This window comes from Scleropages formosus, chromosome 3 (genome assembly GCF_900964775.1).
Source record: "Scleropages formosus chromosome 3, fSclFor1.1, whole genome shotgun sequence".
Taxonomy (NCBI): Eukaryota; Metazoa; Chordata; class Actinopteri; order Osteoglossiformes; family Osteoglossidae; genus Scleropages; species Scleropages formosus.
Window position 1 is genome coordinate 40,798,252 of NC_041808.1, and position 23,452 is coordinate 40,821,703.

At 47.2% G+C, this 23,452-nt stretch overlaps 3 protein-coding genes across 3 annotated transcripts; 2 read left to right on the forward strand and 1 right to left on the reverse strand.

Moving 5' to 3' along the window:
- Positions 1–78: 78 nt before the first annotated feature.
- On the forward strand, positions 79–13,229 carry carm1 (coactivator-associated arginine methyltransferase 1). Its single transcript, XM_018738706.2, has 16 exons — positions 79–300; positions 5,294–5,419; positions 5,743–5,849; positions 6,098–6,202; positions 6,672–6,782; positions 6,943–7,120; positions 7,474–7,564; positions 8,077–8,158; positions 8,358–8,443; positions 8,653–8,742; positions 8,906–9,043; positions 9,126–9,215; positions 9,304–9,416; positions 9,912–9,989; positions 10,085–10,153; positions 10,736–13,229. The coding sequence occupies exons 1-16, from the start codon at positions 159–161 to the stop codon at positions 10,870–10,872; spliced, it is 1,743 nt and encodes a 580-aa protein (XP_018594222.1). The 5' UTR covers positions 79–158; the 3' UTR covers positions 10,873–13,229.
- A 363-nt stretch (positions 13,230–13,592) lies between these two features.
- Positions 13,593–16,951, reverse strand: LOC108926159 (protein YIPF1-like). The gene is made up of 9 exons (XM_018738707.2): positions 16,707–16,951; positions 16,208–16,269; positions 15,861–16,003; positions 15,533–15,613; positions 15,358–15,445; positions 15,027–15,143; positions 14,704–14,870; positions 14,429–14,611; positions 13,593–14,221 (listed from the first exon to the last, which is right to left on the reverse strand). The coding sequence occupies exons 2-9, from the start codon at positions 16,236–16,238 to the stop codon at positions 14,117–14,119; spliced, it is 915 nt and encodes a 304-aa protein (XP_018594223.1). The 5' UTR covers positions 16,239–16,269; positions 16,707–16,951; the 3' UTR covers positions 13,593–14,116.
- Positions 16,952–17,483: 532 nt separating this feature from the next.
- On the forward strand, positions 17,484–19,716 carry timm29 (translocase of inner mitochondrial membrane 29). Its single transcript, XM_018738582.1, has 2 exons — positions 17,484–17,596; positions 18,703–19,716. The coding sequence occupies exons 1-2, from the start codon at positions 17,506–17,508 to the stop codon at positions 19,341–19,343; spliced, it is 732 nt and encodes a 243-aa protein (XP_018594098.1). The 5' UTR covers positions 17,484–17,505; the 3' UTR covers positions 19,344–19,716.
- The last annotated feature ends 3,736 nt before the right edge of the window (positions 19,717–23,452 follow it).

The window sequence follows — 23,452 nt, forward strand, 5'->3', positions numbered from 1 at the left end:
AGAGTCCCTTCGAGCTTTGGCGAGTTGCAGTTACGTTCGTCCGCCACGTCGCGGCACCACTGAGCAGCTGTAGGCCTTTCCCCGCTCCGACGCGCGAGTGCTGCTGCGTGAGACTGGAGAACGTGCGCGGTGCGCGCTGCTCATACACCACAGCGAAGATGGCGGTGTCCCTGTTCTCCGGCGTGCGGCTGCTCTCGATCGGGGACGCGAACGGGGACATTCAGCGGCACTCGGAGCAGCAGCCCCTGCGGCTCGAGGTGAAGACCACGCAGGACGCGGCCCTGCTGAGCCTCTCCACCGGTGAGCGAGCGAGCGAGCGGACGGACGTGGGGGGGACTTCGGGGAGAGCGCGAGCGCCGCGCTTTGTGTGTCCCCGGCGCCTCGAGACTCGGCTTGTTCCGCGCGAAACGAGTTTTGCCGCGCGACGGCTGCACGGGAAGCGGGTTAATCGCGCGGAAGAGCAGCTCCGGACAGAAAACGCAGCGAAAATGCGGTACACGCTGCGAGCTGCTTCATACTGACGGATGAGGCGCTTTAACTAAGACTCCTGAGAGGAACCAGGACTGCACCACGTTGGTTTTGTGTCTCCTCAATCGAATTAGTCACTAGCTGCCCCCTGGTGTGTGTGTACGTACACATCTCACACACACAGGTGCTCGAGCTCTGCTGTTTGTATATAACGACGTGTCGTGTCTGTCTGTGAGTGAGTGTGAGAGAGCGAGACTGACTGACTGAAAGCAAGCAGTTAGTTAGTTGGGTCCTGAGCAGGACGAGGTAGCGCGTTAACTTTGTCTGTGGCAGCAAGTTTTCTCTCTAACAGTATGTCGTTCGTTTTCCCCATAAAATTACGTGAGTGTCAGTATAAAGTCAAGTTTACACGGTTTTTACTCCGTGGCGCTGGAGCTCAGCCGAGAGTAAATACGGGCTGCGCAGCGAACGGCTGTGTTTTCGGTGTGTGCCTGTGTCCCCCCCACACACACACACACACAGGAGAGTCATGTTGGATAGTCACGTGGGTTAGCGTTACTGCGCCGAGTCGCGCGCCCTCCGTGGAGGGTGTGACCGCGGACCTCCAGGGAGCGGGAACAATGGGGCGCTCCGTGCTGAGCGCGCGCTGCTTTTGTTGAGGCCCCTGGCTGCGTTATAGCGCTGCTTGGGGGTCGGGCTGCCTTTACACACTCGCTCACACTTACTGTCACACTCAGCTGTCACTGACACTTAGTCACAGAGTCAGGCGCAGTGGCTCGGAGCCACTCATGGATCCCAAGGCTCTAGCACCACAAATGTAATTATAATTCATTGGATTTGGGGTCTGATGGGCAGCAGGTGGTGCAGTGATTAGAGCTGCTCTCTTCCTTTTGGAAGGACCCAGGTCTGAGTTCCCCCTCCTGCTGTAGTACCCTCGAGCAAAGTGCCTCACTCCAAATCCCTGTTGTGTAAATGAGTAAAACATTGTAAGTTGCTTCTGAGAGAAGAGATGACTCAGTAAATGAATGTAAACATGGCCAGCTTCAGTGGACTTGGGGACTTCTGCTGAATTGGCAGTAGGTAGCATAGCGGTTAAGGCTATGGATTTGTCCCGTTAAGGATGTTGGTTCAAGTCCCGCTCTTCGTTCCCGCTGATGTACCCTTGAGGACGGTACGCACACAGAATTGCTCCAGTACTCGGGACCTAACTGTATAAATGGGTCATGTTGTTGCAGGTCACTTTGGATCATGCATTACATTTATCTGACGCTTTCTCACCAGAGCAGCTTACATTTATTCATTTAGCAGACGCTTTTGTCCAAAGCAACATACAACTCAGTAAAAATGTACAATTTATGCATTACATTGAGAGAAGGAGACATAGCTGCAGACATGAAAGTCTCAAGCAAACCTAGTTTGTTCCCTACCACTTGGTGCACCGAGGTTCATCGTTCAAGTAGGTGCTTAAGACACAGACAAATCCCGATACCCACACCAATTTTTTTTATTAAATATTATAAGATACACAAATGAGCAGTACAGTACCAGAGTAACGGCTGAATAAAGGTTGTATCTCGGGATGCTTCTGAAGTTACGATGCGTGAACAGTTACACCATAGATGAGCTGGAGAGATCTTGGGCGAAGTGGATCTGGAAAAGGTAGGTTTTCATACCCTTCTTGAAAGTAGACAGAGTTCCTGCAGTTCTGAGAGACAGGGGTAGGTCATTCCACCACAATGAACCGAGAACCTCCGAGCTTTGCCTTTCGTGCGCGGGACCACAAAGCGATCCGAAGCAGATGAGCGAAGGGGCCTGGCTGGGGTGTACCGGTTGATCAAGTCCTGTAAATAGCCGGGGGCAGTTCTATTGATGCATTTGTACATAGTAACCAGGGTTTTGAATTTGATACGGGCAGCTATAGGAAGCCAGTGCAGAGAGATGAGTAGAGGAAATACATGGAGCGCTTTGGCAAATCACACACAACTCGTGCAACAGCATTCTGTAGAAGCTGCAGAGGTTTGATGGCATTAGCAGGAAGGCCACACAGAAGAGAGTTGTAGTAGTCCAGATGGGAAGTCACCATGGCCTGGACAGGTAGTTGGGTGGAGTCAGCAGTGAGGTAGGGACGGATCCTACGAATATTATGCAGGATGTATCTGCAGGACTAGGTTGTGGCTTCAGTATGTTGAGAGAATTGACAGACTCGCATCAATCGTAACTCCCAGACTCTTAGCAAAGGAGCTAGGTGAAATGAATGAGTTGTCCAGTTTGATCGAGAGGTTGTGATAGGAGGATAGGCCAGCTGGGAGGTGAAGAATCTCTGTTTTGGAGAGGTTGAGTTGGAGGTGGTGATCATACATCCATGAAGAGATGTCCGACAGGCAGGCAGCAATGCGAGCGGAGATGTCTGACGCACCAGGTGGAAAGGAGAGGAAAAGCTGGGTATCATCAGCATAGCAGTGGTATTTGAATCCATGGGAGGCTATGACCGGACCGAGGGAGGAGGTGTAGATGGGGAAAAGAAGTGGACCCAATACCGAGCCCTGCAGAACACCAGTTGAGAGAGGCAGAGGAGAAGAACAAGAGCTCCGCCAGACCACTTGATAGGATCTGTCAGAGAGGTAGGACTCAAACCATCTGAGTGCCGCACCTTTGATCCTAAGCTGGTTAAGAGAGGAGAGTAGAATCCGGTGATTTACAGTGTCAAGTGCTGCAGACAGATCGAGGAGAGGGAGGCAGCTCTAGCAGCTTGGAGAGCGTCGGATACCGCCAGAAGGGTGGTGTCAGTGGAGTGACCAACTTTGAAACCAGACTGATAACCATCAAGGAGATGGTTGCGGGTGAGGAAATCGGACAGTTGATCACAGGCTGCCCGCTCAAGGGTTTTGGACAGGAAGGAGAGGAGAGAGACCGTTCTGCAATTTTCAACCAGGTTGGGGTCCAGGGAGGATTTTTTCTTTTTTTTTTTTTTTTTTTTTAACAGAGGTGAAATTAGAGCAGTTTTGAAGGCAGCTGGGAAACAGCCAGAGGAGAGTGAGGAGTTGATGATAGAAGAGATGAAGGAGGAGAGTTGCGGGGAAATGTTCCGAAGGAGTGATGACGGGATTGGATCAAGCGAACAAGTGGTGGCTCTACGCAATATCAGGAGGTCAGCGACTTCAGATTCAGAGAATGGCTTGAAGTTGGAGAGGATAGCTTTGCAGGGAGGTCCAGCGCGAACCGGGCAAGTTGATGGTGAGAATTTATCAGTGATCGCTTTGACTTTGTCTCTGAAAAACAAAGCAAAGTCTTCAGCAGTGAGAGAAGAGGGAGGAGTAGGTGGTGGGGGACACAGAAGGGATGAGAAGGTAGCAAAGAGACTGGTTTTTTGGATGCAGACTGTATTTTGTTGTGGAAGAAGGAGGTTTTAACTGAAGAGACAGCAGACTGAAAAGCAGCTAAGAGTGACTGGTAAGCATCCAGGTCCAATGGAGTTTTGGATTTACGCCATCTTTGCTCTGCAGCCCGCAGTTTGGTCCTGTTAGCACGTAACGTATCAGACAGCCATGGGGTAGCAATGGGGCAGCAATGGGGCGTGCTGGTCTGGAAGACAGAGGACAGAGAGAGTCAAGGGTGGAAGATAGGGCAGAGAGGAGAGTGTTAGTGGCATCATCTGTAGATAGATCTGAGAATTGTGGAGCAGAAGGAAGAGCAGCCAGAGTAGCAGAGGCAAAGCAGGAAGGCGAGAGAGATTTTAAGTTGCAGCGACAGGTGACAACGGGTGCAGGAAGAGACAAAGAGTTAATGGTGAGGGAGGGTTGAAAGGAAATGAAGAAGTGGTCAGAGACATGCAGCGGAGTGACAGAACGGGACAGCCACAGTTGCGGGAAAATACAAGGTCAAGACAGTTACCTGCTTTGTGAGTAGTACCTACCACTCCCTGCACCGAGGTTCATCGTTCAACTTACAATGTTAGTCTGCCTGCAATCGTTTAGCTGTTTATACAGCGGGGTAATGTTACTGGAGCAATTTTAGGGTAAGCACCTTGCTCAGGGGTACTACATCTGGAGGTGGAGATCGAACCTGCGACCTTGGGTGCGAAGGCAGCAGCTCTAATCGCTACGCTACCAGCTGCCCCAATAACATCAGCATTAGGATAATAACATCGGGAAAGCAACAAATTAATGATAATAACAAAGACATTAATGCCTCACAGATGCAGCATCTCCAGTGAATGTTTCCTTGCCATCGAAACAGATACGACGTGCTGTATGTGGACGGGGCTCAGTAGTGTGTGTCTCCGTATGTGTCAGTGCACAGTCTGTTTTCCGTGGCCTCCAGGATCCAGTCTGAGACACAGATTTGCTATGTATTAGAGCAGTGACGCTGAGCTGAGATTAAATGAAATCAGGATATGACATTTTTTAAAAATGCCCATGAAAATAGTGCTTGGTGTCCTAATGGAATATAGAGGATGCACACTCATTACATATTAACATGATCTAAGATCATTTTACTTAGTACTTTCCAAATGAATACGTCTGTAGCTCTTTGTCTGCTGTCCTTTGTGCTGGCCAGCATCGCACGCAAACTGTTATGCACTGAGTCATAGTTTCTGGTGGTTCTGACTTGTTGCTCCAACATGAGAGCCGTGTCTTCTTTTGAGTGATGTCCTCACTGAGCCGTTCATGGTATGGTGGCTGATCAGAAACGGTTTGTGTTCAGTGTCCAGAGTAGGACTCTGTGTGAGACTGTACATGGTGTGTCATGGAGTGTATGTGTCAGTCTATGCGTGTGCAGTAGAGACCTTACCCACAGTCTGATATCCCCATGTCTCTCTTTGCAGCTGAGGAGACGTGTGTGTTCAAGTGCTCTGTTACACGGGAAACAGAATGTAGCCGTGTGGCCAAGCAGTCCTTCATCATCACCTTGGGCTGCAACAGCGTCTTGCTTCAGTTCTCCTCCCCCACAGGTAATCTTTGCCTGCCTCACACACCTGTGCATCTCTCTGTAAAAATGCCAGCCCACACTATGTCGAAACACACATTCCAAGTCTAACACTTTCCACCTGTCTGTGAGTCTGCCTGTAAATCATCTGTTTTCACTGTCCGGTGTGTGTTTACCTATGCGTATTTCCGTCCGTCCGTCCTCTGTATGGGGCTGTTTCTGTTTTGACCGCAGTGTGTTGAGACCTGCTTCATCATTAAAACTCCCAGCTTTACCTTATCATGTTTTACCTGAAATGGGCCCTTGTGTTGTACATTTAGACTTTGTCCTCCTCTGTCCATGTCCCAGACTTTTCCTCTTTCTACAACATCCTTAAGAACTGCCGGGGGCACAACTTGGAGCGCTCGGCATTCAGTGAAAGGACGGAGGAGTCTTCTGCTGTTCAGTACTTCCAGGTACTTTGTCACCGCTTCCACGTGCCTTCATACCTAAATGAGCAGGTGCCTCTGGCACACGTAGGACTAGCTTTCACACCTATCACGCAAAACATGTAGTATGTATGCGTGTGAATATATCTTACTATACACATGAAACTAAATGTAAAATTTTTGCCTAGTTTTTTCATTGGTGTGGATTGTAACATTGACAGTATTAAAATGAACGTGTTACAGAGACTCCCTCTGCCCTTCTCCCCTTCCACTAGTTCTATGGCTACCTCTCCCAGCAGCAGAACATGATGCAGGATTATGTCCGGACCGGAACATATCAGCGAGCCATCCTTCAGAACCATACAGACTTCAAAGACAAAGTAACGTCCCTCCTTTCTGCATGGAAGTTTTTGGAGTCTTTGATACATCTTGATCCAACCCATAAAGCAAGCAGTATGTGACCAAGATGTGCTTTTCATTATTTCTGGGAGTAGTGATAACTGATAAATGACAAAAAAACAAAAACATTTTGGCATGGGAAACCAGGTGTTGGATTTCCTCTTTGTAAGCTTTGAGGCATACCGTGCTTTTTCAAAAAAGACCTTAAAATCTGCATCTTTGAAAGGCATCATTTCATTGGTAATAAACTTTAGTTTTTGTCACTGGATGCAATTCCGGTCTCTTTGAAGCCACAATCCAGTATTATTTTATGCATAATAATCACATTAAGCTTTGAAAGTGATTTAATTTCACTAATTGATTACTTGAGCAGGAGGTCAAATTCCATTTCTCATCATCTCTCTCTTTGTGGGTCTCTCTCTTTCCCTGACTTCTCTCCATCCTTTGCAGGTGGTGCTGGATGTGGGATGCGGCTCTGGGATCCTCTCGTTTTTTGCTGCTCAGGCTGGAGCAAGGAAGGTTTACGCCGTGGAGGCCAGCACTATGGCCCAGCATGCCGAGGTTGGCACGGGTGCCCACTTACACGCAGAATCACTTTGCTCCCATTTGATGGTACAGACACAGATGGTGCAGGAATTCACATACATGAAGTAATAAAAAAAAAATGCAAGCAGAAAAACGCACCCAACAATATCCATGCTAAGCATACCCGGCCCCACAGGTTCTGGTGAACAGCAATGGGTTAACAGACCGGGTGGTTGTGATCCCGGGGAAAGTGGAGGAGGTGTCCCTGCCTGAACAAGTGGACATCATCATCTCAGAGCCAATGGGCTACATGCTGTTCAACGAGAGGATGCTTGAGAGCTACTTGCATGCCAAGAAGTTCCTCAAACCCAATGGTAGGGAGGTGTCCATCAGTGTGAATACCGTTTCATCTAAGTTACTAACTGCAACTATAAAGCTCAAAATGAAAGTGTGGAAACTTTGCAGCCATAAGAAATACATGGGGAATGCTACTGAAGTCAATAGGCAATCTGCTTTTTTTTAAAAAAAATTGTACTTTAGAAACCTTGTCTTTCAATGACCATAGCATAGATGTAAGGGAGAAGGTGTATATACTGTATTTGTGGACTGAACTAAATGTAGCCTGTATTACAGATACATGACTCTCAGAAGTAAATGGTTTAATTAAGAGGAGTTAACGTGGCCTATGGCTTCCCTTCTCCAACGTAACCTCTTCTTTCCTCCTTAGGTAACATGTTTCCCACCATTGGCGACGTCCACTTGGCCCCTTTCACAGACGAGCAGCTGTACATGGAGCAGTTCACCAAGGCCAACTTCTGGTGAGTGCTTGGAGATGTACTAGGGGAATACCAGAGAAGAGAAACTAGGAAAAGCTGAAGAGGAAGAAGAGATCAGGTGGACAGATGGGAGCCATATAACTTAATGACATTAGAGGATTTAGAAGTCGTGGGGCTGGAAACAGCAAGGGGTGCTAAGCTGAACCTGAGTGTTCAGTAATACATGGGTGGAATGTAAAGTTGTGGGATTCAGTAACATGTTGAATGTAGCTGAGGGTCCTGTATCTGTCTTGAAAATGGGGAACCAGTCCAGTCTGTCAAGGTCTGCATCATTCAATGGATATTTCGGGGTTGCCAGTGACAAATATATTTTTAGTTGGTGTGATTAATTTATCATCTCTTTAGTACTGAAATGCTGCAGTTTTTTTTAAATGCGTGTTTACAGTTCCAAGACACAAGAAGGAGGCAGTGCTGTTGTGGTGTAAATGCCGGTTGGAAGCCTTGACATCCTGGACTTGTAGCTCATGCAGACTTCCACCTCTGTTCTCTCTCAGGTACCAGCCCTCCTTCCATGGCGTAGACCTCTCAGCTCTGCGGGGCGCTGCTGTGGACGAGTATTTCCGCCAACCCATTGTGGTAAGAAGTGGAGAAGGAACCACAGCAGGATCAAATATTTGCTAGATGTTATACGGAGTGTGTATGGTCAGAGTGGCTTGCAGGTTCTTTTGGCCAACACCAGCCTGCTACAGCCATCCAGCTTTCTCTTTCATTGCATAAAATGAACTCATTTCTTTAAAAAAAATGCTTTGAGTACATGTTGCACTTTCTGCTATAGGATACTTTTGATATTCGAATCCTCATGGCCAAATCGGTGAAGTACACAGTCAATTTCTTAGAAGCCAAAGAAGACGACTTGTACAGGTTAGTCTGTCTCCCCGTGTGACTTCGATGACCTGTGGCCTTTTTTTGTTTGAATTATTACCTATGGGTAGTGTTACTTCATACAGAAAGATTTTGTGTAGCCCTTGAAAAGGGGGATTTCAGATCCCATGCGTTTTACTGCTTAGACTGGAATTTTGGGTTGATGCTTTGTTGACTGTTTGACTCTTTGATCCTGTTTTCTCTCTTAGAATAGAGATTCCATTCAAGTTCCACATGGTGAACTCTGGGCTTGTGCATGGACTGGCGTTTTGGTTTGATGTGGCTTTCATCGGCTCAGTGTAAGTCTGTGTCTCTAGCTTCTGAGTCTTCCAGCATCAGTCCATCCGGTTGGTTGAGAGCATTCCTGTTTCATTAGCAGACTGTAAATTACAGCTACAGCCACAGCCATAGAGTGGTTGGCATTAGCATCTTGATAAGACAGGCTCTTTCCTTCCTTTCCAGCATGACGGTGTGGCTCTCCACGGCTCCCACAGAGCCTCTCACCCACTGGTACCAGGTGCGCTGCCTGCTGCAGTCACCTCTGTTCGCCAAGGCTGGGGACACCATGTCCGGCACCGCCCTGCTTATTGCAAATAAGAGGTAAGGGTTGGCTCTCAAAATCACATTCTGTGGATCACTTGTAGTGTCACCCGTGTTCACTCTCCTTCTCCTGCTCTTTCAGGCAGAGTTATGACATTAGTATTGTTGCCCAAGTTGACCAGACCGGCTCCAAATCCAGCAATCTTCTAGACCTGAAGAACCCCTTCTTCAGGTGAGCTGGCGGTTCCAGTGTGGCTGTGGGTTTGAATTCTGCCTTTCGGGCTGGGTTAGTGTTGTGACTGTGCTTGTGTGTCTGTCAGGTACACTGGCTCCACACCTGCTCCTCCTCCTGGCTCACACTACACTTCTCCTTCTGAGAACATGTGGAACACTGGGGGGGCCTACAACATGAGCCAAGGCATGACCGTGTCAGGTACACAGACCCAGCCTAACCTCCCAGTTTACATACACGTACCCAACGCGCAGGGTGTTGCCAAAATTGGCACACATACAGACCAGAGTGCATTACATTACTCGGTTGCTCAATGACCACATTTATTCCAGTGGCTTTATAGGGTCAAAGTGTTCAGTACTTTCTACTCTATCTCATCTACGGAATCAGTTCTTGTTAGAAGTAATAGTAGAGGGTCACATATAACAAGACTTGATCCGCTACTTTTGTCAAAAGTCCAGTTCTCTGGTCACGCTACCTGCTGCTGTCTTGCACTCGTTTCAGATGCAAACGCGATGTCTTCACACAAGTTCATATTCAGTCCCTAAGCATTTACTTCATTGCTGATGTGGAAAGATTAATGGGCTTAGAACTCACACCACTGGCACATTCATTTTACCTTTCTTCATTCTTCCCTCTCTTTTGTCCCTTTCTTCCTGTTGCTCATCCAAACCTTTGTCTTATTGGTGTTTTCAGGGATGCCCACAGCCTATGACCTCAGCGCTGTCATCGGAAGTGGATCTACAGCCTCTCACAACAGCCTTATCCCACTCGGTAAATACCTGGTTTTGCAGGCTAGCAAAAAGGGGAGTGAACTGCTTTTCAGTTAATTGTGAACATCCCTCAATTTTTTTCTCCCTTCTACAAAGTGAACACAGGGATAGTAAACCACACCCACTCCAGAATGGGATCCATTATGAGCACAGGAATTGTCCAGGGTAAGTCTGTATCTCATATTTTATGGTCAGATTCTTTCAGTTACACCCTGTGCCCAACCTGAATCTCCAGTTGTTTGCTTGGGGGAAAACGGTGACGTGGTGTCTATTGCAAAGCAAACACGGACCATGTTTGTGAACATTGGGACGAGAGTGGTGTTTTCCTCGGAGTCACACTGAATACCTTCTGTTGAGTATGTCATATGTGCCTTAGAGGGCCGTACAATGTATATGTTACAAGTAATGTGATGTCTGAAAAACTCACTCTGAAGGCTCAGTTCAAGTCCCACAAGGGGTTCTACTGTAGCACCCATAAGCAAGCTTCTTAATATCAATTGTCCCACTAAAACGCTTAAGCTGTTTGGAAGGAGTGGAATCATAAATTGCTTTAGATGAAATCATAGCGCAAGGAATGAAATAACAATAATGACAACGTGTGTATAAATTGGTAAATAATTGAAGGTAGCTTAACATTGTAAGTTGCTTTGGAAAATACCGCTGGCTAAATGAATAAATGTAAATGTAAAATGTAACCTCAGCAACACAGAACATGAGTCTTATATTTTTTTGCCCTATCGTCCACAGGAGGTTCTGCGGGACAGCCAGCACCCAGCAGCAGTACTTACTATCCTATAAACAGCCAGTTCACTATGGGCGGCCCAGCCATTTCCATGGCATCTCCGATGGCGATTCCCAGCAACACTGTGCACTATGGGAGCTAAATCCGTCAACCTTGGGCATTCAACCCAATGCTCAACTGACCGCCACCGAAAGAAAACCAAAATCAGAACTGCCGTTGGATCGTCTCATCTCTTTCCTTACAATCAGGCACTCTCATCTCACACCTCCGTCCCTGCTTTCCAAGTCTCCTGTCTGGACTGATTCCCTCCACCTCCTGTTTTTAATAGCTGTAGTCTGTAGTTTGCCCACAAAGTGGTGACAGTTTCCCATCAAGGGGCTGAAAAGCCCAAAGAAACCAGCATGGACAGCCTTGCATATACAAGGCTATTCAGACAGAACTGTTCTATTACACTGTTTTCAAATGACTTTCCATTCACGCACCTTGAAGCTTATTCAGCTACCGGACACTGAACTTCGTTTCTCTTTGTGGCAAATCAGGCACCCATATCTCAATTTACTCCATCCTTTCAATCATGTCACCACTGATGGTGTTTGTGTTTGCGTAAGCATTTTAAACTACCATCCCTAGGCATTGCTGAACTGAGCAAATCCACTTGTCCTGTTCCTCCAGGGGATTATGGTTCAGAGACAAAGGAAGAGGAGACAGCTGTACAGTACCTCAGTCTATTAACCTTTTAAGTCCGATCAAGTTTCATATCACTTAGTTTCTCTGCCTGGCTGTAGAACCCAGACCGCTGATTTTTTTGTCCTGTCATCTGAGTGTTCATTGTCTCCATCACCTCCAAGCACATGGGTGCCACCTCACTGGTTCTCTTGAGAAGACTGTTCTGACTCTACGTTCCCAGCTTCTTGTGCCACATCCACACATCTCTGTCGAATGCTGTGCCAGCACAACCAAGACAGTGATCTGGGCCATCCGCATCATATCTTCATGGTCTATTTGTTTGCAGCAGTAGGACCCAGCTGGACTGCAGTTGACATGACCCAAAAAAGCTAAGAAGGGTAGGCTGCCAGTTGGTCAATAGGAACTGCAGGCATTGCAATGGAACTTGGCTCACATGATTGGTTTGGACCGCCAGTTAGTTTACATCCCTTGTCCACCTAACCTGAACCCTTTTACATGTTTGGAGACTGTGAAACTGGTGGGTTTACCTTGGTGGCTGGAGGTGCGGTAGAGGTTCCTACACCTTTTCCCATCCCGTTAAATGACCTCCGTCCTGTCCCCATCCCCCTTTTGGGTAGTATTACTGCCCAAGACATGGACTAAGACTTGAAATTATTGTGTGTGTTACTTCCAGTCTCATTTTGCATTTAATTTCAATTGGTCTAGCAAAGAGAAATTGTCTGTAGCTGGTAGAGAACATTTTCCTTTCAAAAAATTAGGCAATTAAATGTTGGAGATTGCTCTGGAACTTCACATTTTTTTTCCTGCCTTTCCTTTCCTTTTCCAGCTGGTAAGTACCTTTAGCCACCTTGTGTTGCATTCTACGCCATAAGGAGTATCGGATGTAGACATTACTCCGACATTGTCAAAAAGCACAAGTCGTGGGCCATTAGGGTTGTGCAAAACGTTACTATTGGAACTCATGGTGTTAATGTTAATGGAGCACATTTTATGTAAAGCTGCTTCCTGCCCCCAAGTTTGGAATAATCCCTAAAGCTGGAGTTACATAATGCAGAGTTGAGCTTTGGTTGCAAGCAACTATGATGTCACTTCATGCAACATGAAGCTGTTACAAAGATCAGTTGAATCACACTGAAATCATGTCCAGAATTATTTTGTATGTGCTCTCATTTGTCTTCAAACAGTTGTTGTGACTAGCCAGCTAGTGAAGTTTTAATGTGAAATAAAAATTTGAGTTATAAATTCATGGACCACGTGGGGGTATGGCATGTTACATCAGCAGTTTACTAACCGAGCTGGCTGCTCGCTACTCTGCGAATCATTTTGATATCCAAATGTTTATTCTGACATTGTATTTTCATCTGAATTTAAAATTATGTAGCTAAAATTGAGTTTTCATGCAGCTCCTGTTAAAACTGACAGTTATAAGTTTCTGTTCCTGCCAAAGAGCTCTTCATTTGGGGAAATGCTTTGACATTCCAGACATAGACAAATGTGATGAGAGTAAGCAGATTGTGCAGCTAGTTATCTAAAATTTGGCAAAGTTGAGTTGGTAGTAAACAGGAGTTGAAATGTGGGACTACTCAGTTGCAAAGCTCAAAGTTTCTACCCCCATCTGCAGGCTCTAGCCCCACAATTTATTTTGTCCCCCCAGCCCTAAGATTAAACCCCTTTGTTATTAGACTTGCTGGGTTTAATACAGTAATGTATGTTGCCCATTGTTTTATCTTATTGGCCAAATCAGCGGTCAGCAATTTGATCAAATGCATAGTTGTGCTCTAGTTAGCCATGGACAATAGCACAACAAAATTCTTTTCTCACTTTTATTCTCAGTGAAATTAAAATGAGGGTTTAATAAATACAGTTAAAACAAGTTTCAACCAGAGCACAGTGTGTTCCACATGCTTACTCTCTTCGTGGACTCGACTTTAAGCAGTGGTTTGGACGTGCCTGAAAAAGGCTTTGTCCTTACTGCCTTTGCACCCCCCTTGGGAAAATGTCCCATTATCACAAACCAGTGTTTTCCACAAAATGTCCAACCTGCAGCCCTGTGCTGGTCAACTCCGTTTGCCAGCAGCTGCATGGATGCTGCACTGGAAATTGAATGTCCTCATGACCCCAACTCCTGGGCCAACCCCCCCCCTTTTTTTTTTTTTTTTTTTATATTAAAAAAAAAAAAAAAAAAAAAAAAAAAAAAAAAAACCCACCACACAACCCTACACTGGTTCATTTCTCAAACCCAGTGTGAATTTACACCTCAGTGAACAGACTGATTCCACAAATAATGGTAGATATGCAGCCAGTTCAGCGAAGTCTGTGAAACCACAGGGCTAAATTCATGTTCAGGGGGAATGTTTGCATGTAAATGCTACTACCTAGGAGTGCTCGTGCTGAAGAAAGGACAACCCCAGCAGTCTAAATTCAATCCAAGCTAATTTTCTCTTACTTGGTGTTTGTGAAGACACCTTTATGAAAAGCTAATGGAAATGAATACCATTAGCATATCCTAGGCCCTAGAAATCTCTCAATTTGTCCAAAAATTGCTATCTGTTCTAAAACATTTTTCTTCATTATATACAGATTACAAATATAATCTTGTCAGATTTAGGTATGGAATTATTCATGAAAAAAAAAAAATCTATACATGAAAAGGCTCACACCGACTCCCCCCTTTACAGCCCTAATTTGACCCCCTTTGGTCAGTGTTCCTTTGCTATGTCCGAGGCGGCTGCTGTGTGGTTTGGGGAAGTAGCTGGCGTGGGATTAAGTGTTATTGTGGGTGTCACAGTCTGGAAGAAATAAAGCTAAAAAAAAAAAAAAAAAGAAAGAAGGTACTGATTAGGCAAAAACATCACAGTGCCAAAGTTTATGGTCATTCTAAATATCATTGGGTGTCCTTATCTGACATAGGAAGTCATACATCCCACTGAACTATCTTCCAAAGCTATATATATCTTAATCTTTGGAATTAAAAAAAAATACCTCACCTGGAGGTTTAAACAAATCCTCACCTTGCAGCCAATGGCAAGCAGAGCATGAAGCACGATGATGGTTGCCACAGTAGCAAAAGCAGTCAACTTGGTGTCATCCCGCACCACCGGCCAGAAGGTGAGAATGAGCAGCGAACCCGAGATGAGCAGGGCAATGATAATGAGCAACCAGCGCAGCCAGTCCCAAGGAAAAATCCACAAGATCTGAGGGGCCAACAAGAGAGGGTAAGCTCACAGAAGCGGGAATGCTCCCGATTGTGGATGACCGTGCCCCCCCAGAGGATGCCAACACTCACCGAGGTGGGGACATAGACGAACAACGAGTAGCCGTAGACGCACACCGTCTCCAAAAAGGAGTACCCGCTGATCTGGCGTTCAGTACTCTGCCGCCACGTCAGGAAGCCCCACACACCGAGTGGCACCAGCCACGCATACGCAAACACTGCCACAGCTGCAATGGTTACTGTGGCATATAGACAGACAACACTGTTGTTAGGGTGTAAAACCTGCCCAAGCTGACCATGTCTGGAACAAATATTGGAAGGCAATGTTGATCCCTTAGGAGTGCATAGCGTTAGCAGTAGCTCTAGAGGCTAGGGGGGTAAGAGTCTTTCATTACCCCGATGAAACTGAGGTCTGTAGTGGTACTGAGGCTGGCCCATCTGGCTCAGGAAGGTGGAGAGGTTCCCGCTGATGGCCATTGAAAAGACCAGCGTGGCACAGATCCAGAAGGGACCTGGGAATTGGGGCAGACAGGAAAACAGCATTCCATAAGGGGATGTTAGAAATGTGGTGTAATGGTCAGGGGATATTTGCCACATGACAAATTCCTGTTTAACGCTGTCATGGATCAGAATACTACTACTAGATATTGGAGGGGGGAATCTTTAAGGCATAATTCTCAGTAAAAAAAAAAAAAAAAAAAAAAAAGAATTCATTGCGGTCTTCACCATAGAGATCAGGGTTGCCCCGGATGTGACTCTTGATGAAGCTTTTCCCTGGCAAAGGCATCACTGACCCTCTGATTCTGTCCAGGACCTGCACCGCATGACATCCAAACAATGACTAGGAAGTATCGACATCAGTCACGAAAGGACTTTGAAATGAAGGGATACAGTTGAGTACCTGCATCGTATCCACATTGAAAAATGACTGGTAGTACTCAAATGTCCAGAAGGCGCCAGTTTTCTTGTCTCCCCGAAGGAGCTGCAAGTTGCGCAAAAAGGGTTTACCTCTTAAGCTGACACTTAATTCCCTGTATACTTGTCCCAAATGTCATCTCACTTCTTAAAAGAATAATAGTAATGGAGATTCATCTTTCGCTAATCATAAGCAGAAAGGATGTCTTAGACATTTAGCAGCTGCCACTCTGTAGGAATACATCAAAGGAAAGGTAGTCTCCTGAATGAGTTACAGCTCTGCAGTACAGCAATAAAACTACATTCTCAGAGACCTCCGAATTCTCCTCTTGGCCTCCCTCGTCCTCCGACAAATCCAGTTTGACGTCTCCGTGCGCTTGGGTCGAACTCACGCTCAACGCGCTGACAGTGGAGGCGTTGGGATCGGCGGACAGCAAATCTGCGGCCGCCTCGAACTCTGTGGGAGACGAGGAAGATGCAAATATAACCTCGGGGGCATATTTAGAGGAAAGGCAGAGAACTAACGGGATCTGGGTCTGCGTGTAAAATACGGACGAGCTACAACACGATCCAATTTATAGGATGCATAATCTACAGTCTATAATTCACACCATCTTTCACAGAGCTATTGGCTAATGGTTATCAGTACTAGGTCACACACCCTGGAATCGGAGGTCATCGGGAGTTGCCATGGCCGGTAAGAGTGCTCTTCCTCGGCTATACCTGGAACATATGAAAAGATGAGAAACAAGTGTGAAACGTCTAAAGTAAAAGGTACTATAAAAGTAATAAGGTACAACACACAGAGAGCACAGACTTCTGGTGAAGCTGCTTAAAAGACTACAGGCACCATCAGGCCTTTTAACTGATTCAATTACTAAACACCCGTAATTCCAGTGGGCATCGTAACACCGTAGCCATAATAAAATACAATTATGATGTTACATTAATTTACAGTCTCGAGCTCTAAATGAGTCACACAATCGGAGTAATGATCTGCTTTGCGACAAACAAAGCAGTGCATTCCACACTAATCTGCTGGTTCATAAGAGAGGCAGGGAAAATACTACACACCCAAGACACGTGCTAAGTAGCTCCAGCCACTCGTTTATTTAAAGTTAAAAATCGCCTCGTGTTTTCCTGCGCGAGCACTGACTCACCCCCCAGCGCGCGACAAACGCGGATCTGGATCTAGTAGCTACAGACACCCCTCGTCGTTGCTTTTCGCGGCCTGTGAATTCATTTAAATGCTCCCGATATTTATCGTTCTTGCCACTTCGATCAGCCCAACTCCACACAGGTGTATGTCAACGATGTCACCGCGGCCGGAGAGAGACAACATTTCCATCGCTCTCCACGTCACCCGTAACTGCGCTAGCAGCTCAAGTAAAGCCTCCGCAGGTCATGTGACCAGAACCGGAAGGGGAGCGATGTCGTCGTGTCCCAACGTGCGCGTGCTGTTTCTCCCTCTCGTTGTTTGTGAATGTCCTGAAAGTGTAGCCGCCTTTGACCACTTGGAGTAAACACAATTTACACCGGACAAAACGCAAGAATATAGAGTAGAGAAATGTTGTGTGTACACTATCAGTATTATTCCATTTATTTTTTTTCCGCTTATTCTTCAACAGTTTTTCCCCACTAAGCAGTTTTTGTCGGTTTCATTTTTAGTAAGCTGAAGAAGTGCATAATACGCAGTTTTATTTGCAAATACGCCTTAAATCACGGTTTGGAGACCGTTGGATCAGTGGCATTACACGCGAGAAATGTTTCCCTGCCGAAACGATAACACAAGCCCACACGTTGAGAGCAATGGCGCCATTTTGGTTCTTATGTTTCATGTCTTTACCCTGTTTTAATAAGTGACTTGAATGGGCCATTGGGAGCCAAAATGGTACCCTTCTCCTTCCGGATGTAGTCTGCGTGAACGTCCGCTTCGTCAGAGCGGTGTTCGCGGTGAACATGGCCGCTTTCCGTGTGCTTAGGAGGTTGTGTTCCAGCGCAGCGCGCAGTAAGGGCACGAGGTGGGAGCGGCTCAGGAACAGCCGCCTCGGTGAGTCACGTCGTAATTGATCTAGTTTGTTCTTCCACACGCTAAAGTTAGCTTTTAAAAGCATGCGACGTTGACGTGATTGAGCGTGCATCATGATGGATCATCATCATGATGATCATGATTTCGTTACTAGCTCACACTTTCCTCCACCCATTGCCAAGTACTTATAATTATATTTACATTAATTACATTTATTTATTTAGCAGATGCTTTTCTCCAAAGCAACTTACAATGAACTCTATGTAGTGTTACTAGCCCACACACCTTCACCGTGGTGACTTACACCCCTAGTCTAGGTACACTACTTACACTGGGTCACTCATCCATCCATCCATTCATAAGTGGAACGCACTCTCCCTGTCATTCACACACTATGGGGGAACCTGAACAGCATGTCTTTGGAGTGTGGGAGGAAACCAGAGCATCCGGAGGGAAAAAACAAAGTGGACGCTGGGAGACCGTGCAAACTTCACACAGACTCAGCGGGGATCGAACCCACGTCCTCCTCGCACCACCCAGGTGCTGTGAGAATATATTTACCCGCTGTAATATTTGAGAATGTAATTTACCCATTTACACAGTTGGGTAATTTTTACTAGAGCAAGAATTAGTACCTTGCTCAAGCATACTACAGCCGGAGGTGGGAATCGAACCTGCAACCTTTGGGGGAGGTTAACAAAAGTAGCAATGTTATCGTGACTTTTTTTTTTTTTTTTTTGGTCCCTCTGCGATTACAAAAGTTAACTTTCCACACAAATCAGAGTATTGGTGTATCTGTTGATTACAGCGATAGCTATCATGTTTCGTATTAAGCGTAATCATGAAAAATAATAATTTGCTACTCAGCTGAGGCGCTCTATTCAAAGCAGTTCATTGTTTTATACAGCAGGGTCTTGTTTTGCTGGAAGGTGGCAGTAAGAACTACCGCCTTGTTATGACCGCCCGTCTTTAGCGGAAATGTAAGGAATGTTTCCCAGGAGAAAAGCCGGACAGGTAGCTGTGGATCCGCTCATGCTCCCTGGTCACTGTTTGCTCTTCGTTGTCACTGTACTCACTGTTTGCCTGCTCTTTTTTCCCCACTCGGTCCTTTGGTGGCTCTCTTTCAGGGCTATGGTGCGCTAGCTTGCTCGGCGATTACAGGGAGGCTTGTCGCGAAGTGGTTGTCGGGGCCTGGGAACGACCGCTGAAGGCCTCCGCCTACATCGGCCTGCTTGCCGGAGCATGGGTCTCATACCGCACCAACCCAGATGACGGCTCCTTCGAGAGCGGCCTGCTTGAGATGGCCAATAAGCTGGGCCTGCTGTCGCCGTGGATACGAAGCGGCCCTTCCGACAGTCACGTGCAGGGCCTTTTGCAGCTGCGAAACCAGGGCCGGCTGAGGTACGCCAGTCTCGGCGTGGCCTCTGTGATGTACCGTGCCGACTACGACCCAGCAACCGGCCTGTACGAGGCGCGCTGCTCCTTCCTCTCTGCACCCTGGGCAGAGCTGCCGGGCCGTGTACTGGATGTGGGCTTCGCAGGGCGCTGGTGGCTCCTGGATGCGCGGATGAGGGACTATGATGTGAACGAGGAGGAATTCCAGCACCTGCCCCCGGCGCTGTTGGCGACAGCGCCTCCCGCTGCCCGTGAGACTGAAACGAACGAGCAGCTGCACCAGGAGTCGTGGAAGGCGCTGGAAATGAAAGCGGAAGACATAGAGCAGGCAGAGCATGAGGAGAGGAGAGAAGGAGGCAGGATACAGTCATGATGGACACTCGGAAACGTGCACTTGAACTTGATCCCAGCACAGATGTTGCTCGGCGAGTGAAAGTGTAGCACTCTTTGCATTTCAGTGGCTTTGGTGTTAGATGTTCTTTGAAGGTGATCTGTTCCAAGTGCCAGTTCTCTGACGCGTGGTGATCGACAGATGATTTAGTCTTTCTTTTTTTGGTCCGATAATATGCGTAGGTCCCTGCTGCGGCGTGGAAGACAGTGCAGAGATGCCCGTTCTAACCTCGTGAAGCTGTCGGCTTCACAGCAGGCATCCACAAAGTCTCTGCTCTATAAAAAGTGTTACGAGTCTCCCAGAGTGAGTTTTGCATTAAGCAAAGTGTATTGCATGTGCAGGTCAGTTGCGCAGTCTCGGAATTGTCTTTGTAACTAATTAAATGTTTTCAAACAATCCAGTCTTCTCTTTTCTTTATGAATCTACAATTATGTCATGATGGAGACTAAGAAAAATCTAATAGTTGGGTTCAGATGATCCTTCAGGGGTTTTTTGATCTGCACAAATACCAGTGTTCATTCGCACCCGGAGCTCTGCAAAACCAGTGAGACATTAACTTTTTCAATGCGATGCTACCCAGTAATATCCTGGAGAATGTGATCCTTCAGGATGAGCCCAGTGCCTTGGTGAGAAGCTCAAAGGGTGCCTCCCTTGGCGAGTACGGTGTTGCTTTGGTCTGCCCTTTGAGGCAAAATCAAATCCATTATGAAGCACTGAGGGAAACCTAAACTGTCCTTAATGGGGTCAGAGTTGAACTAGTGATGTAATGGGTGCACTTTACAATCAGGTTGTCAAGAATATCATATGTCCTGTGCGTGAGTTATTGGTCTGGGTAGGATGCTGTGCTATAGACAGTTATGCCAGGTATATGTTTACTCTGGAACAAAGTTAACCACACATTTTGATGATCTGACACATTCTTATAATAATCTGTTTATGGTGTCGCTGCGGTCTCATGCTGACTTTGTGCCCTTAACTCACTGCAACTGTCTGCCAGCATGACTCCCCCTTCAGCAATGCCCCAATGGCTCTGGTTTCCTTCGGCTCTAACAGCCTGGCTTTGCTGTCCTCGACTGATGTCCGTTGGGACCCCTCCATCTACATATAGGGTTAGTAGAGCTTTGGCCAAAGGTCCAAATGACCACTCTGGCCAGCAAACCAATGAGCTTATGGTTTGATAAATCTGGAGTCTGGAGAGAAATCATCGGGAGTCATCATTTCTGCCTGATGTACCATCCTTATTAAGCCTCTGCATTTTGATTATATCATCTTTGCAGGATCGTACTGAAGCATCTGCCGTTTCCGCAAGTGGAAATTCATTTTGAAAAATCTGTGTCCGCTTCCTTCCTTTTTAGATAGCACTTAAGTCTGAATTGTTTCCCTGCGCATGCAGAACTCCACGTTAAATCGGTATTTCCAAGTTTTCGGCTCACCCTCGTGCCAGCATCAGGATGAATCAAACTCTTCATACACGCGCTCGCCACAGATGTTTTCGGAAAGTGCGTGGTTTCTGGTGTGTACGGACAGAATGCAATTTCTGACTGAAGAAAATGAAAGGCTTTAGTACCCTTTATTATTTCTTTTTTTCTGCCAGCATTTTATCCCAAGCCTTCTTCATCAATAATAAAAGTGTAGCGCTAAATATTTATTAACGTTATTTGGGTCAAGTGCGCACCGCACTCAGCCGCAACCTGCACCCTGACAGTCGTGTTGTCTGACTGCACCATGTTTTACCGTGGTGCCTCAGCTTACTGTAAACCTTCCATGCTCTCTTATTTTAGTTTCTTTCCTGGAGTTGACATAACAGCTCAAAGCAATGCTGTTTACTTACAACATGGCGAGCTGCACGTTCATCTCAACGTGCGATTGCTGTATCGCTAGTGTTTTGGCACGTAAACGAGTACAAAAGAAAAAGAGTTATGATTTCATCATTCTTTGTAATGTATTTTTCACGTAAAAGCCAAATTACGGATTTTATTGTGACGAGTCATCGGTGGGATGAGACAGGGACGGTGCTTCGGTTCCCTGTGCTATCCACGCCTGTCCTGCGTTTCTCATGTTTCGTGGATCAAGAGCAGTGATTTAGCAAGATCGGGTTGACAGCCGGCCCTTCGTGGGGGGGTGGAACACCCTCTTCGGCTTTCAGGTTGACAGACAAGCCGGTGGGGTGGGGTCGGGCCCTAGACCTGAGCTTTGACCCCTCACCCCTGAGGCGCACAAAGCCTCTCTGGAGTCTGATCAGCATGCAGGTGTGACAGAAGGGCTCGGAAAAGCGCTCGCGAAGACTCTCTTGCACCACTATCACAGCTCCAGCTTCTGTGCGGCGTTTGAAATCCGTGAGAAAGTAGACGGAGGATGCAGCGCGTTATCGCGTTCGCTGGCTGATATTATTGGCCCTCGGGAGTCGGGACGAACACGTGCTCTCCATTTGCCAGTCTGTGTTATTCATTATTCATTGCGGCACACGGGTGACCCCTCTGACCTTTCGGTGCTGTCTGAGCGAGCTCCCTACTTCGGGCGTCTCGCCGGATCCCGGGGCTCAGAGCGAAAGAAAAGGAGGGTATTTGACGTCTCTGGCTAAGAGGACCGCGCTTTGCCGCTGAACATCCGGGAGAGTTATGAGGAACGAGAGGAGGCTGTGCAGTAAAGGAGCGAGGTATAGCCTGTTTTACAACCCATGCTTAAAACGATTTGGCATCGGAAACGCAAGCGCGCCCGACAAACACGAGCCCGGTCATTTGGTTCGATATCGCTGTTCAAGAGGACATTTAAAATCAAGCACCCGAAACGTGCGCTTTCTCTGGATGGATGAACCGAGCACTAACGGCGCGCGAGTGGAACATATAAAGAGAAGGAGGCCGGAGCAGTCAAATGGTTAAAGGGATGGTGTGTGTGTGTGTGTGTGTGTGTGTGTGTGTGAGAAAGAGATGAGCGAGAGAGAGAGAGAATGTGGAGAGTGGGAAGAAGGTGAGGCAGAGACAGAAGGGGGCAAGCGTATAAATAAATGTCGGGAAGGAGTGTGAACGTTTCTGAGGGTGGGAGAGAGAGTGTGTGAGGTGGAGCGTGTTCAACAGCGAGAGAGAGAGAGAGAGAGAGAGAGAGAGAGAGAAGGGGGAGAGAAAAACTGAGCGTTCACAATTTCATTCAGGCTCACACACACTGTGTGTCTTGGATTTTACTCTCTCTCTCTCCTCTCTCTCTCTCTTTCTCCCCTTCTTCGAGCCGAACACGCTCGGACCACCTGGTGCCACAGTAAGTTCAGCGTGGGCCGGAGGAGCACGTTAGAGGCACGAAGGGAGGCGGAGGAGAGGAGAGGAGAGGCGAGGCGAGAGAGCCCGGGGAGGACCGGGACGGGCTGGGTGAGAGGTAGGATGTAGGGTGCAAAGGATGGGAAATTGAGCAGCATGTGAGACAGGGAGCAACGCGGAAGAAGGGGAGCAAGCAAGTCCATCTGTGGGCTTTCTCGAGAGAAAAGGGAAAACTGCAGGTAAGGAGCCGTCTGCCGCTTGTCGACAATTTCCCCTCATTTGCACACGTGTTTTTCGCATAAGCATGTCATAAATGTGAGTGAACTTTGAGCGTTCCTCCGTACTTCGCTGGAACTGAACTCCCCCTGGTTACGCTGTCGTCCTAAGGCAATAAGGTCGAGTGCCCGGGGGTTTGGCAAACTCCACGACGAGTATGTCCACACATCACGATGGACTAATTATTTTGCGGCGCCTCCTGTACGGCCTGTCCGCGCCGATCAAGAGACAGGCGAACCGCACGCATTAATTCTCACTTCCTCACAGGGGCCTTTAACCGAGTCGTGCTCTCTTACACGTACCGGAACCGGCACGCACAACCGTCGTCGTGTTTTCTGTTTTGCTGCGATACCGTACTTCTGACTTTCTGCGTGTCTGAGGTAACTGGAGTGCCGCGACCTAACGTTTCACCGCGCGCGTGAAAGGAATAGCGGGAGAGGGGACTGTGTATCGATCCTCCTGGATGTGAACAGCAATTGGATTAAAGTATTGATCCAGTCTGGGTCAGGTAGACGTAGGCTCGGTCACCCAGACGAGGGGGAAGGGTGATCAGGGATGTTAGCGCGT

Bases quoted from the DNA above. Each gene is read 5' to 3' on its own strand.
- LOC108926159 (XM_018738707.2), bottom strand. From the start codon at position 16,238: ATGGCAACTCCCGATGACCTCCGATTCCAGG. The intron at 16,004-16,207 runs GTGTGTGACCTA...CGTCTCCCACAG, and splicing joins CGATGACCTCCGATTCCAGG to AGTTCGAGGCGGCCGCAGAT. The intron at 15,144-15,357 runs GTGAAGACCGCA...CCCAATTCCCAG, and splicing joins GGGCAACCCTGATCTCTATG to GTCCCTTCTGGATCTGTGCC.
- timm29 (XM_018738582.1), top strand. From the start codon at position 17,506: ATGGCCGCTTTCCGTGTGCTTAGGAGGTTGTGTTCCAGCGCAGCGCGC. The intron at 17,597-18,702 runs GTGAGTCACGTC...GCTCTCTTTCAG, and splicing joins GCTCAGGAACAGCCGCCTCG to GGCTATGGTGCGCTAGCTTG.
- carm1 (XM_018738706.2), top strand. From the start codon at position 159: ATGGCGGTGTCCCTGTTCTCCGGCGTGCGGCTGCTCTCGATCGGGGAC. The intron at 5,850-6,097 runs GTACTTTGTCAC...CCCTTCCACTAG, and splicing joins CTGCTGTTCAGTACTTCCAG to TTCTATGGCTACCTCTCCCA. The intron at 9,216-9,303 runs GTGAGCTGGCGG...TGTGTCTGTCAG, and splicing joins CTGAAGAACCCCTTCTTCAG to GTACACTGGCTCCACACCTG.